Here is a 13,802-nt window from a genome sequence, read left to right as displayed (position 1 = left end):
TTTATATTTTCTATTTCTTCCTGGTTCAATCTTGGAAGGTTGTACTTTTCTAAGTATTTGTCCATTTCTTCCAGGTTGTCCATTTTATTGGCATAGAGTTGCTTGTAGTAATCTCTCATGATCCTTTGTATTTCTGCAGTGTCAGTTGTTACTTCTCCTTTCTCATTTCTAATTCTATTGATTTGAGTTTCTACCTTATTTTCTTGATGAGTCTGGCTAATGCTTTATCAATTTTGTTTATTTTCTCAAAGAACCAGCTTTTAGTTTTATTGATCTTTGCTATCATTTCCTTCATTTCTTTTTCATTTATTTCTGGTCTGATCTTTATGATTTCTTTCCTTCTGCTAACTTTGGGATTTTTTTGTTCTTCTTTCTCTAACTGCTTTAGGTGTAAGGTTAGGTTGTTTATTTGAGATGTTTCTTGTTTCTTAATGTAGGATTGTATTGCTGTAAACTTCCCTCTTAAAACTGCTTTTGCTGCATCCCATAGGTTTTGGGTCATCGTGTTTTCATTGTCATTTGCTTCTAGATGTTTTTTGATTTCCTCTTTGATTTCTTCAGTGATCTCTTGGTTATTCAGTAGTGTATTTAGTATTTAGTAGTAGCCTCCATGTCTTTGTATTTTTTACAGATTTTTTCCTGTAATTTATATCTAGTCTCATAGCGTTGTGGCTAGAAAAGATATGTGATACGATTTCAGTTTTCTTACATTTACCAAGGCTTGCTTTGTGACCCAAGATATGATCTATCCTGGAGAATGTTCCATGATCACTTGAGAAGAAAGTGTATTCTGTTGTTTTTGGATGAAATGTCCTATAAATATCAATTAAGTCCATCTTGTTTAATGTATCATTTAAAGCTTGTGTTTCTTTATTTATTTTCATTTTGGATGATCTGTCCATTGGTGAAAGTGAGGTGTTAAAGTCCCCTACTATGATTGCGTTACTGTTGATTTCCCCTCTTATGGCTGTTAGCATTTGCCTTATGTATTGAGGTGCTCCTATGTTGGGTGCATAAATATGTACAATTGTTATATCTTCTTCTTGGATTGAACCCTTGATCATTATGTAGTATCCTTCTTTGTCTCTTGTAATAGTCTTAGTTTTAAAGTGTATTTTGTCTGATATGAGAATTGCTACTCCAGCTTTCTTTTGATTTCCATTTGCATGGAATACCTTTTTCCATCCCCTCACTTTCAGTCTGTATGTGTCCCTAGGTCTGAAGTGGGTCTCTTGTAGACAGCATATATACGGGTCTTGTTTTTGTATCCATTCAGCCAGTCTATGTCTTTTGGTTGGAGCATTTAATCCATTTACATTTTAGTTAATTATGGATGTGTATGTTCCTATTACCATTTTCTTAATTGTTTTGGTTTGTTATTTTAGGTCTTCTCCTTCTATTATGTTTTCTACCTAGAGAAGTTCCTTTAGCATTTGTTGTAAAGCTGGTTTGGTGGTGCTGAATTGTCTTAGCTTTTACTTCTCTGTAAAGGTTTTAATTTCTCCGTCAAATCTGAATGAGATCCTTGCTGGGTAGAGTAATCTTGATTGTAGGTTTTTCCCTTCCATCACTTTAAATATGTCCTGCTACTCCCTTCTGGCTTGCAGAGTTTCTGCTGAAAGATCAGCTGTTAACCTTATGGGGATTCCCTTGTATGTTACTTGTTTTTCCCTTGCTGCTTTTAATATTTTTTCTTTGTATTTAATTTTTGATAGTTTGATTAATATGTGTCTTGGCATGTTTCTCCTTGGATTTATCCTGTATGGGTCTCTCTGCACTTCTTGGACTTGAGTGACTATTTTCTTTCCCATGTTGTGGAAGTTTTCAACTATAATTTCTTCAAATATTTTCTCAGTCCCTTTCTGTTTCTCTTCTTCTGTGACCCCTATAATTCGAATGTTGTTGCATTTAATGTTGTCCCAGAGGTCTCTGAGACTCTCCTCAATTCTTTTTGTTCTTTTTTCTTTATTCTGCTCTGCAGTAGTTATTTCCACTGTTTTATCTTCCAGGTCACTTATCCGTTCTTCTGCCTCAGTTATTCTGCTATTGATTCCTTCTAGAGAATTTTTTAGTTCATTTATTATGTTGCTCATCATTGTTTGTTTGCTCTTTAGTTCTTCTAGGTCCTTGTTAAACGTTTCTTGTATTTTCTCCATTCTATTTCCAAGATTCTGGATCATCTTTACTATCATTACTCTGAATTCTTTTTCAGGTAGACTGCCTATTTCCTCTTCATTTGTTTGGTGTGGTGGGTTTTTCCTTGCTCCTTCATCTGCTGTGTGTTTCTCTGTCTTCTCATTTTTCTTAACTTACTGTGTTTGGGATCTCCTTTTCACAGGCTGCAGGTTCGTAGTTCCTGTTGTTTTTGGCATCTGCCCACTGTGGGTAAGGTTGGTTTAATGGGTTGTGTGGGCTTCCTGGTGGAGGGGACTGGTGCCTGTGTTCTGGTGGATGAGGCTGGATCTTGTCATTCTGGTGGTGTTTTTGGGGGATGTGATTTTAGACAGCCTCTCTGCTAATGGTTGGGGTTGTGTTCCTGTCTTTCTAGTTGTTTGGCATAGAGTGTCCAGCACTGGAGCCTGCTAATTGTTGAGTGGAGCTTGGTCTTAGCATTGAGATTTAGATCTCTGGGAGAGCTTTCACCGTTTGATATTATGTGGGGCTGGGAGGTCTCTGGTGGTCCAGTGTCCTGAACTCGGCTCTTCCACCTACTTGGCTCAGGCCTGACACCTGGACGGAGCACCGAGACCCTTTCAGCCGCACGGCAGGCTCTTTTTGGCCCTCGTCTTCCTTTCCTCAAGCCACCACACGTCAGCCACTTCTGTGCCCTCAGAGTTTCCCAGTGGCGCCCACTCACTGGATGATGAATGTTATTTTTAATATAACTAATGGAACTGAGACAGTTTTGGGGTTTTTTTTAGTTTTTTTTTTTTGCAGTACGTAGGCCTCTCCCGTTGCGGAGCACAGGCTGCAGACGCCCAGGCTCAGCGGCCATGGCTCACGGGCCCAGCCACTCTGCGGCATGTGTGATCCTCCCGGACTGGGGCACAAACCTGTGTCCCCTGCATCGGCAGGCGGACTCTCAACCACTGCGCCACCAGGGAAGCCCACTGAGACAGTTTTAAATGGACATTTTTATGGTTACTCTTTAAATGGACATTTTTATGGTTACTCTTTAAATGGACATTTTAGGGTTACTCTGAGATGACTCTAGCCATTTCCTAAAAAGGATATTTCAGCTTATAATTTCCTTTCTTCACTTGTTTCCTCTGGTATCTACTTTTCACTGTGAGCCAAAGGAAACTTTGCTTAAAATGAGTTTTTCTACTGCAGTGTCATGCTGTCACAGATCATGCTCGCATCAGATATTAGAAGACTGTGGGAGGCACAAAGGATGAAGTCTGCTTTACAGGTGCTGAAACATGCTTTGCTTTTGCCAGCGCTGGTGGCCTGGCTCTATAGCTCAGTAGTCATTTTCAAGAGACAGAAGCAGTTTCCCCATTCTACCTATCCCCAGGAATCATGCAAAATTAAGAGATGCATAGCTGATGAACTGTCTTTGATGTTGACTGTCTTTAGCGGCCATGTTCCTGTTGTGTGCGGTGAAAGTCCCTGAGGCCGTGTCTGATATGCTGACATCAGAGTTCCACCACCCGGAGACCGTGCAGCGGCTGAACGCTGTCCTTAAGTTCCACACACTTTGGAGGTTTCGCTATCAGGTCTGGCCCCGGATGGAGGAGGGAGCACAGCAGATTTTTAAGGTGAGGTATACATACGCGGGCCTCTCACTGTTGCAGCCTCTCCCGTTGTGGAGCACAGGCTCCAGACGCACAGGCCCAGCGGCCATGGCTCACGGGCCCAGGCGCTCTGCGGCATGTGGGATCTTCTGGACCGGGGCACGAACCCGCGTCCCGTGCATTGGCCAGTGGACTCCCAGCCACTGCGCCACCAGGGAAGCCCGAGATGCTTCTTCTTTTCCCTCTCTGATTACATAAGTAAACCTGACTCGTATATGAGTGAATTCTTGTCCTTAAAACAAATTGAAATATAAGAATGTACAGTAAGAAAATCAAGTTTCTATAAACCTCAAGATTTCAGCACCATCCCCAGAGGTAAGCACATAGAAGTTTGGGGTGTAATCTTCCATACATTTTGCTATATAAATACAGATGTTCTTTGGAAGATGGGGTGATTAACACAAATAGAGATCATATAGTTGAAACCCTTCATTTTATTAATGAGTAAACTGAGGCCCAGAGACGTTCTTCATGTGCCTTATAACATCCTATGCTCTAAAAGATTATGTCATAATTTTGCTTCAGACTCATTCTAGCTTATTTTCCATCTTACTCACTTCATTCTTCTGATATCAACTAACAGATCCCGCCTCCCAGTATAAACTTCACCCTGCCCTCCCCAGTGCTTGGAATGCCATCTGTCCCGATGTTTGACCCCCCTTGGGTCCCTCAGTGCAGCGGGAGTGTCCAGGACCCCATTAATGAAGACCAGTCTGTGAGTAACAGGCCCTTTCTTTCTAGTATCTTCAGGTTCCATGGTATACATGTAAGGGAGAACAATGGATGTGTGAGAGAGACAGTTGTCATAAGAATGTAATAACAGCACAGAAAATCAATCACAAAAGGCCTTTAGTTCTTGTGAGATAGAAGGAACTGACATCTGGGGTGAGCATTTGCAGACCTCCAAAAGCCAAAACAGTTTTGTTCCGTAATCGTAGAAGCAGCCACCTTATAATAAAAGCTACTAAAAGCATTAGGCATTGATTTCTTAGCCAAAGGTAGTGCTTTTGCCTCTCTTTATTATAAAACAAACAATTCATTTAACCTACATAAGCTACCCAAAAGTTAATGAGATTGACTCTGGATGAATAACAAAAAGAACTGAGTTTCCTGCTCTTGCTGTCCTTGTTTGGACCTTAGTCTGTTCTTTACCTTATTGATCATCAGTATCATCATCAGAAACGTCACTCTGAGAGCTCAGGTCTTACGCTCTTCTAATACATTACTGCTCTAAGTAATATAATTTATAAACAGTTAAGTTTAGAACCCAGTCTATTTATAAACAAGAACCAAGAATATGTGCCTTTTGAAAAAATGAATCTTCAAAATATGCCTTTTTCACCTGTTGCATAGCATTTTCATAAATTACAAGATAATGTAGAAAATTTGGAAGATAAAGCAAATATAGAAAAAGAACACATCTCTATACACAAATTCATGATTATTTCCTTGCATAATTTCCCACAGGATTGAGGGCAATTGGTATGTGAATATTAAAGATTTCTGATATATCTCACAAAATATCCCCAGGATAATTGTACCATTTTACCTTTATATAGCACAATAGGAAAATGTCTTCTTTATTCAAATTAACGAGTATTATTTTTTAATGCCACATTGAATGGCAAAAAACAAAGTTATTGGCTTTTTTATTCACACATTTTTAAAAAGTTGGTTGAATATATGAAGCGAGGTTGAACATTTTTGCATGTCATACATATATTTTCTAGGCATTTGTAGTTTCCTTTGAACTGTTTGTTTGAACTCTTTACCCATCAGAATGTTTTTCTTTTAATTCTTCTGCATACACTACCTTCATATCTGATGGTTTTGTGCCAAAGACAAAGGCACGCTTAGCTCTTCCCGCCAGCATCTGAACCACTGGTATAAAGATCCTTGGTTTTTTTCTCATACATGTGATAGATTCATTTGAGTCAAGTACGTTCTCTTCCCAATTTCACAGTGAATTTCAAGCCAAAGCCCCTAATTCTATATCCAGTTATCTTTCCCTTATCTTATTATAATACACCAGCTTAACCCCTGGCTCTGAAAATGAATTGCCATGTGGCCCATCAAATGCCCTTAATTGCTGTTGTGTCATCCACTATTGGAAACCTTTAGTCTTATGTTAAGACCCTGCATAAAGGGAACTTCGATGACAGCTGTCCTTTAGAAGAGTGACCAACACCCCTTGTCTGTCTCTTTAATCCTATGTGACCACTGGACAACAAAGATGTAGATTTTCTACTATACATAGACATCACTTCAAATTGGTAGTGAAGAACATCACGTGATCACTTCCCTGCTCTGAGACCAATGACTCATCCCCAGAGCTCTTGGAATTTATCTCAGCATAAACATCATGATTAAGGCAAAAATAGAATGGCCCCTTTGCAAAGTGAATCTTTTCTCCTTTATTGTTTCCTATCTGTTATGCTTTTGCTGCTGGTAAACAGAGTCAAATTTTACATTCAACCATAGCAACACTACCAGCTCTCATAATTTCCATTCAGTAGCTTTGTTTCTATAAATATTGTTAAGTATTTACAGTGTGCCACTGTATTTTCTATTATTTATATTTATTATTATTTAACATTAATATTTCTAAATATTTGCAGTGTGGTAGATACTTAAGATACAAAAATGAAGTAAATCACATAATTAATTGTTTTACATGAAAGAGATCTTTCCTCCTCCTTCCCATGGTTCTGACTTTCTCTTTTATTAACCTTATGAAGTAAATGTCCTTCATTTAAAACGAGTTCAAGAAATTTTGGAAGGAAACAGAGCATTAAAAATGTTTATTCGATGTGTTTAAAAGAGTGGATCATTGATATTTTATCCTAAAATAAGATTAAGTAAAATAACATTTTTTCTTTCCCGAAATTACAAACATCCTTGAAGAATTACCCAGATTGAATGAAAAAGAATGTCTTAGTTGTACACAGCCTGGAAACTTGGTAGAAAAAGAAGCAAGCAAATAAATCTCCATGAAACTAGATCACGGATGCCCTAACATTTCCTGAGAACAAAGTACCACATCTGTGTCTACATTTAGTAGAACACTCTTTATACATGTGACCTTGCAGAAGAGTTGCTAGTAAATAAACTTGCCTTCATGTCTCTGTAGAAATCCTTTTCAGCCCGGGCTGTGTCCCGCTCCCATCAAAGGGCAGAACACATCTTAAAGAACTTGCAACAGGAGGAAGAGAAGAAACGTCTTGGTCGAGAAGCCAGCCTCATCACTGCCATCCCCATCACCCAGGAGGCTTGCTATGAGCCCACCTGCACACCCAACTCAGAGCCAGAAGAAGAAGGTGCCCTCTACACACTGGACTTCTTTGAGGGGGGTGCTCTGAGTCACACAAAAGGGAAAGGACTTGCTTTGAAATAAACATTGACGATTTTATGTGACATGAGGTGATATGCTCCCTCTATCTCTCTCTCTTACCTCCTGACACTATCTAAAGGAAGAGAAAAAAGTTGTCTTTTTCTAAATGTTTAGAGCTGGCTTGTTTACAGAGGAGGACATTAGCCACATTGAATGAACTAATATGATAAGGGACCAAGCAGTGACTATGATTCAGGCAACAGCTGAATCCAGAGTGTGTGCTAAAACATACGCAATCAATCTTTCATCATTAAAAATGGGGTTAGTCCATTAACTACTTTCAGCCTTCACAAGTGCAGACAGTTTTTTGGTTGGTATCAGAAAAATGATTTCTGAACCATTCTAAATTCAGTGATTCTCTGCCCCACTTCTGTGAAATCTTTGGGAGGAATTTTCTGTCTGCCTTTCTGTAGGTGTTTTTTCCTCACCAAAGTATACTCTAAATTACTTAAGCCTTATGCTATGAGAGCTATATACACTTTGATGTAAGTACAACTATAATAGTGATGATAACTTTTTTGTTACAAAACCAAAGTTCACGTTCCCCATTTTCTTTGCCAGTAGAAGAAGTCACCAATCTGGCAGCCCGTCGACTGTCTGTGAGTCCATCCTGTACCTCCAGCACTTCCCACAGGAATTATTCCTTCCGCCGAGGGTCAGTCTGGTCAGTGCGTTCAGCCGTCAGTGCTGAAGGTGTGTCCTCTTACAAATGTGTCCTTTATTCCTCATGACTTGTGTGTTTTGAAACAATTTTTATTTGATATGATTATTTCCCTTCATTACATTGTCTTCATTAAATAAACTGTCTCATGATCTTAAAGTTTAAAAATGTATATTAGATGAGTGGTATTCCAAAAAAAATTGTTGATTTAATCCAGCAAATGTCCTTGATAAGTTGGTTCTATTTTAATTACATTACATGTCATCATATTGCTGAGGGTTCAATTAAACATCATTCTAGGCAGTTAACAGTTTTCAACACTGGCTGCACATTACAATCAAGCAGGGAGCTTTTAAAAATGCCCAGGTCACACCCAAGACCAAATCAGAATCTCTAAGGGTGGGACTCAAGCACCTCAGTGTTTTTAAAATCCTCTCAGGTGATTCCAGTGCATAGCTAAGACTCAGTAGGATGCTTTAGGATGCTGTTCTGGAATAATTTATCAAAGGAAGAACAAAGCTCATGCCAGTCCTGTAATGAAATCCGATTCCGGGGGAGAAATGTGATACTCTTCAGTTCTAAGAATTTAAAAACTACGCTTCTCTAATGATAACTGTCTGGGGACACGCTCCTTCAATATTATACAGATTTCATCACGATTTATAAAGTCATCAAAAAGTTGTACAGAAATTAGTGGTTCTCAACCCTTCACTGCACAACCCTGGAAAACTTCAAAAATGACCAATGCTAATTAATCACAGCAGCCCAAGGCATATCTATATTTTTTCTAACACCTTTATTGAGATATAATTCACATACTAAAATTCACCTTTTGAAGTGCATAATGCAGTGGTTGTTAGTATATTTCTAGAGTGTGCAACCATCAACCCTACTTAATTTTAGGATATTTTCATTATCCCCAAAAGAGACCCTATACCTATTAGTAGTCACGCCTCATCCACCACTCCCCCGAACCCCTGACAAGCAATAATCTACTTTCTATTTCTATGGATTTGCCTATTCTGCACATCTCATATGAATGGAATCATATAATATGTGGCCTTTTGTGACTGGATCCTTTCACTCAGCATACTTTCAAGGACGATCCATGCTGCCACATGTATCAGTTCTTCATTCCTTCTTATTACAAGATAATGTTCCATTATATGGATACGCCACATTTTGTTTATCCGTTCACCAGTTAGAGTGGACTTTTGGGTTGTTTCCACCCTTTGGTTATTATGAATTACACTCTTATGAACCATTATGTATAAGTTTTGTGAGGAAAACTGCCAAACTCTTTTCAAAAGTGTCTGTATCGTTTTACATTCCGACCAAAAAGCATTAAGGGTTCCAACTGTTCCACACCCTTGCATAGGCACAGTAATCTTGGAAATGAAGAGCAAAGTTGGAAAACTTATATTTCCCCATTTTTAAACTGACTACAGAGCTGCAGTAACCAAGACTGTGCAGTATGGACTTGAGGGTTGATATACACATCAAGGGACTAGATTGGAACCGGAAGTAAACCATTACCTGTATGTTGATTTCAAGTTTGAAAAGGGTGCCATGAAACGTCAATGAGGGAAAGAATAGTCTTTCCAACAGATGATGCTGGCACAACTAAATATCTGCACAGAAAAAAAATGTTCCATAAGTAGGTCTTGAACTGAGAAAAGCACACCGATTCTGTCTCCCTCTTCAGATGAGGAGCACACCACTGAACACATGCCCAGCCCGCACGTGCCTCAGCCCCCGCAGGCTGTGTTCCCGGCATGCATCTGTGCAGCAGTGCTCCCCATTGTCCACCTGATGGAGGATGGTGAGGTGCGGGAAGATGGAGTAGCAGGTACAGTTTTTTGTTTGTTTGTTTTTTGCGGTACACGGGCCTCTCACTGCTGTGGCCTCTCCCGTTGTGGAGCACAGGCTCCGGACGCACAGGCTCAGCGGCCATGGCTCACGGGCCTAGCCGCTCCGCGGCATGTGGGATCTTCCCGGACCAGGGCACGAACCCATGTCCCCTGCGTCGGCAGGCGGACTCTCAACCACTGCGCCACCAGGGAAGCCCAACAGGTACAGTATTGACTAGTCAAAACCGTCAGTAACTCTAATAAATACTGAAGGCGTTCATCTGATAAAGAGCAGTAGGGTGCCCTCGAAGCCATGAACCACTAGCCACGTGTGGAGTTGTTTTATGGACATACTATAATGACAGATTTGTAGTGCGCTGAACTAACACTACCACTTTCTCCACCTTTTCCTCCCACAAACTTTATAATCAAGATATTGCACTTAAAATAGGCAGTTTTTTCCAGGAGCGTTGTTTAGGACTGGAGAACAGACCAACCTTCATTTGGCCACGGAGAAATCAAATAGTGATTTTTGGCCACCTTAGAAATCTTAGCCATTGGCTTGACATCATTAATGCCATCTTTCTCACTTGATTTCCTTTCCAGAGGTAATATGTAAAGAAAATAATTGAAAAATGAACTGATAAACTAGGAGTAAAGATGAGTTACATTTGTCACAGATAACAGGTTAATATTCTTGATGTTATTTAAAAAAAAAAAAAACCTTTATAACTCAATAATGACATTTTTATACCCCAGTAGAGAAATGGACAAAGGATATAAACACACATTCTAACAGCCAATTAAATCTGTAAATAACACTGTTGTTTAAAACAACAGTGAAATCTTACACTTCATATAAAAAATTGCAAGGATTATTTCAAAAGAAATTATGCATAGCTGGTAAAGATTCAGAGAAAAGATTATCCTCACACCTTACTGACGGCAGTAAAATTTTAATGCAAGCATTCTGAAACAGTTTCACAGTATGCACCATAAGCCTTAAAAGTGTGTACACCCTTTGACACAGATTTTGGTATCTAGCAATTTCCTAAGGCAGTAATGAGGGGTGAATTAAGGTTTACAGAGAACGCTGTACCTTGTATAGTTTTAAAATAACAAATATTCGAAAAGAGTTTAAATGTCCAACAATAAGCAATTAGTTAATCATGGTACCTCCATATGACAGCTTTCTGTGCACATTAGAAAAATATTAACATAAAAGTGTTCAATTTATAATTAAAAATGTGAGTACCAGAGAGTATTTTCTATGTGATATTATTTAAAGATACATGTAAATATATATATTTCATGTATATGAAAAAATATACTCCAAAATGTTTATAGTTGTTTTGGTGGTTGGTAGACTTAGCAGTCTTATTCTCCTCTTTGTCTTTTTCTGTATTTCTCATGTCTTAAGCATTAAACTGCCGTACTTAGCAATTAGAATAAAAATAGTGTTATAAAGATAGTTTTGCAGCCAATTTCAACTTAACAAAAACACACATCTATTTTAATTATTTATAAAGATACATGAAAGTTAAAGCTTATATTTACATCTCTTAAATTATTTATTTATATAGCTCAATTTTAATTGGATGGTTAGCTTCTGAAGCAAAAAAAATTGGTATGATTTATTTTAAATATAGGCTGAAAAATAAATTTATGCTAAACTCTATATTCCTAGTTTAGAAAACTAAACTAAACCATTTAAACTGAAGATCATCTAATGCTTACCCCCTACTCACTTTTACCCACCTGCTTTCTTAGCCTGGGCACTTCCAGGCAACCTTAGACTGACCACTTTTCCCAAAGAAGTAGCACTTTCTTTCACATTAGGAATAATTATTTATTCCTAAGACACCCTCATTAGAAGTGGGAACCCTAACTGTTACTGGCTCAACTATGTCATCTTGCTGTGGGAGTTATTATTTAAAACATTCATGTGAACAATAAAAGGTCATGTCTAATTCATGTGCATTCTAAACAAAGCATATTTTCTAAACCAAATGATTACTTTAGGAATTTCTGCACACAATAAACAATGAAGTGGGACTTTAATAAATACTTACCACTGTTAACATTAGGGTAATTTCCAAAATAAAGATTCATAACTGTATTCTTTTTTTATTAAGATGTAATAGACATATAACATTGTGCTAGTTTTAGGTATACAACATAAACATTTGATATATGTATGCATTACAAAATGATTACCATACCACGATATGTTTAGTTAACATCCATCACCATACGTAGCTACAATTTTTTTTTATGATGGGAACTTTTTTTTTTTTAATTTTTGGCTGCTTTGGGTCTTCGTGGCTGCACGTGGTCTTTCTGTAGCTGCGGCGAGCGGGGGCTATTCGTCGCGGTGCGCAGACATCGAATTGCGGTGGCTTCTCTTGTGGAGCACGAGCTCTAGGTGCGCGGGCTCAGTAGTTGTGGCCCGTGTGCTCTAGAGTGCAAATTCAGTAGCTGTGGCGCTCAGGCTTAGTTGCTTCGCGGCATGTGGGGTCTTCCCGGGCCAGGGTTCGAACCTTTGTCCCCTGCATTGGCAGGCGGATTCTTAACCACTGTGCCACCAGGGAAGTCCTGAGGAGGACTTTTAATAACTACTGTCTTAACAGCTTTCAAGTATACAATACAGTATTGTTAACATCAGTCACCATGCTGTACATTATATCCCCAGGATTTATTTATCTTATAACTGGAAGTTTGTAACCTTTGACCACCTTCCCTCCCCCCAGTACCCACCCCCCCACCTCTGGTAACCAATCTGTCCTATGTATCTATGAGTTTGGGTTTTTCTTAGATTGCACGTGTAAGTGAGATCATACAATTTTCTTTCTCTGTCTGACTTCTTTCACGTTGCATAACACCCTCAAAGTCCATCCATATTGTCACAAATGGGAGGATTTCCTTTTTTATGGCTAAATGATATTCCATTGTATATCACAAATGCATTTTTAACAAAAGCAATGCTGATATTTAAAGGGCATCCTATACTCTTTTGTCACATTTTCCTTATAGGCTAAAATGTTCAGAAACAACAACAAAAAGAACAGATACCTGCCTTTCAATAGAAAAAGAGTTCACAGAACATCTGTAAGGCAAAAATTTGAGCGAGACCTATTAAAGTTTAGAAAATTATTTGAATACTTTATCTAATAGATTTACCTCCATTTAAGATGAATATTCAATTTCCTTTCTCTTCTGAAGTGAGTGCTGTGGCCCAGCAAGTCTTATGGAATTGTCTAATTGAAGATCCATCAACAGTTCTTCGACATTTCCTGGAAAAACTGACCATCAGCAATAGACAAGTAAATTCCTCTTTCTTTATAGTGTAGCTGTGTAGCTATGTGTGTGAACATGGTTAAAAACAAGCAGTGGACTTTATAGTGACATGCATGCAACATTGGTGTCCTCTGACATATAGCCGAGAAGTACTTTGGATGATGATAATGATGAACAAATTAAACTTGACTGTTTTCTTTTGAATTTCTCCATTAACTGATGTCTCTGTATGTATATGGTACCCTGCTAGTAATGACCCTAAGATACTGAAAGATTCTCAGTCTTTTAAACAAAGATTAAATTCAGTTTAATGTTTTCAGTGTTCGGTACGTTTACTGAATTCTGACTGGCTGGTAGTATGTGGTGCAGGTAGTATTATTAGAGCATGTTGAAACTCTCCATTAATCAAAAAATCTAATTTATCAGGTCACCCTGTGAGAAGATTATGCCAAATAAAAGTCATTTTCTGAGCAATGGCAAAATACCCTGATGATTACAAATTATTTCTTCATTTCTGTGTTATGGTCCTGTTCACTGGAAGATTAAGTTTCTGAAAGGAAGGTTAATTAGAAACACCTCCATTTATTTTCTCTTGGCCTAGCTTTATCTCTTTGATTTGAAACGTAGGAAGCAGAACTATGAAGTTCAATACACCTAGTTTGTTTAATGATTTCTTAAGATAGATCCTCCTCACATTTCCATCACACCTGGAAGCCACAGCAAATAGAGATGACTAAATGTACAGCTTTCCTGTGATTTGCCTGTGACCTATAGACACAGTCTACATTTTTATTTAAAAATTTGAC

General features: G+C 38.4%; 1 protein-coding gene across 3 annotated transcripts in view; it reads left to right on the top strand.

Annotated features, from left to right (window-relative positions):
- Nucleotides 1-13,802, top strand: part of UNC80 (unc-80 homolog, NALCN channel complex subunit) — a 241,703-nt gene that overhangs the window by 161,402 nt on the left and 66,499 nt on the right. For all 3 annotated transcript variants that reach the window (XM_032637295.1, XM_032637297.1, XM_032637294.1), the window contains 6 exons: nucleotides 3,580-3,761; nucleotides 4,381-4,512; nucleotides 6,928-7,114; nucleotides 7,750-7,881; nucleotides 9,555-9,698; nucleotides 12,922-13,022. In XM_032637295.1, the coding sequence (XP_032493186.1) occupies nucleotides 3,580-3,761; nucleotides 4,381-4,512; nucleotides 6,928-7,114; nucleotides 7,750-7,881; nucleotides 9,555-9,698; nucleotides 12,922-13,022 (878 nt within the window). The remainder of the gene's footprint in view (nucleotides 1-3,579; nucleotides 3,762-4,380; nucleotides 4,513-6,927; nucleotides 7,115-7,749; nucleotides 7,882-9,554; nucleotides 9,699-12,921; nucleotides 13,023-13,802) is intronic.

This window comes from Phocoena sinus, chromosome 7 (assembly GCF_008692025.1).
Source record: "Phocoena sinus isolate mPhoSin1 chromosome 7, mPhoSin1.pri, whole genome shotgun sequence".
Classification (NCBI taxonomy): domain Eukaryota; kingdom Metazoa; phylum Chordata; class Mammalia; order Artiodactyla; family Phocoenidae; genus Phocoena; species Phocoena sinus.
Note: the sequence above shows the minus strand (reverse complement) of the source record. Positions and strands in the feature narration are given on the sequence as shown.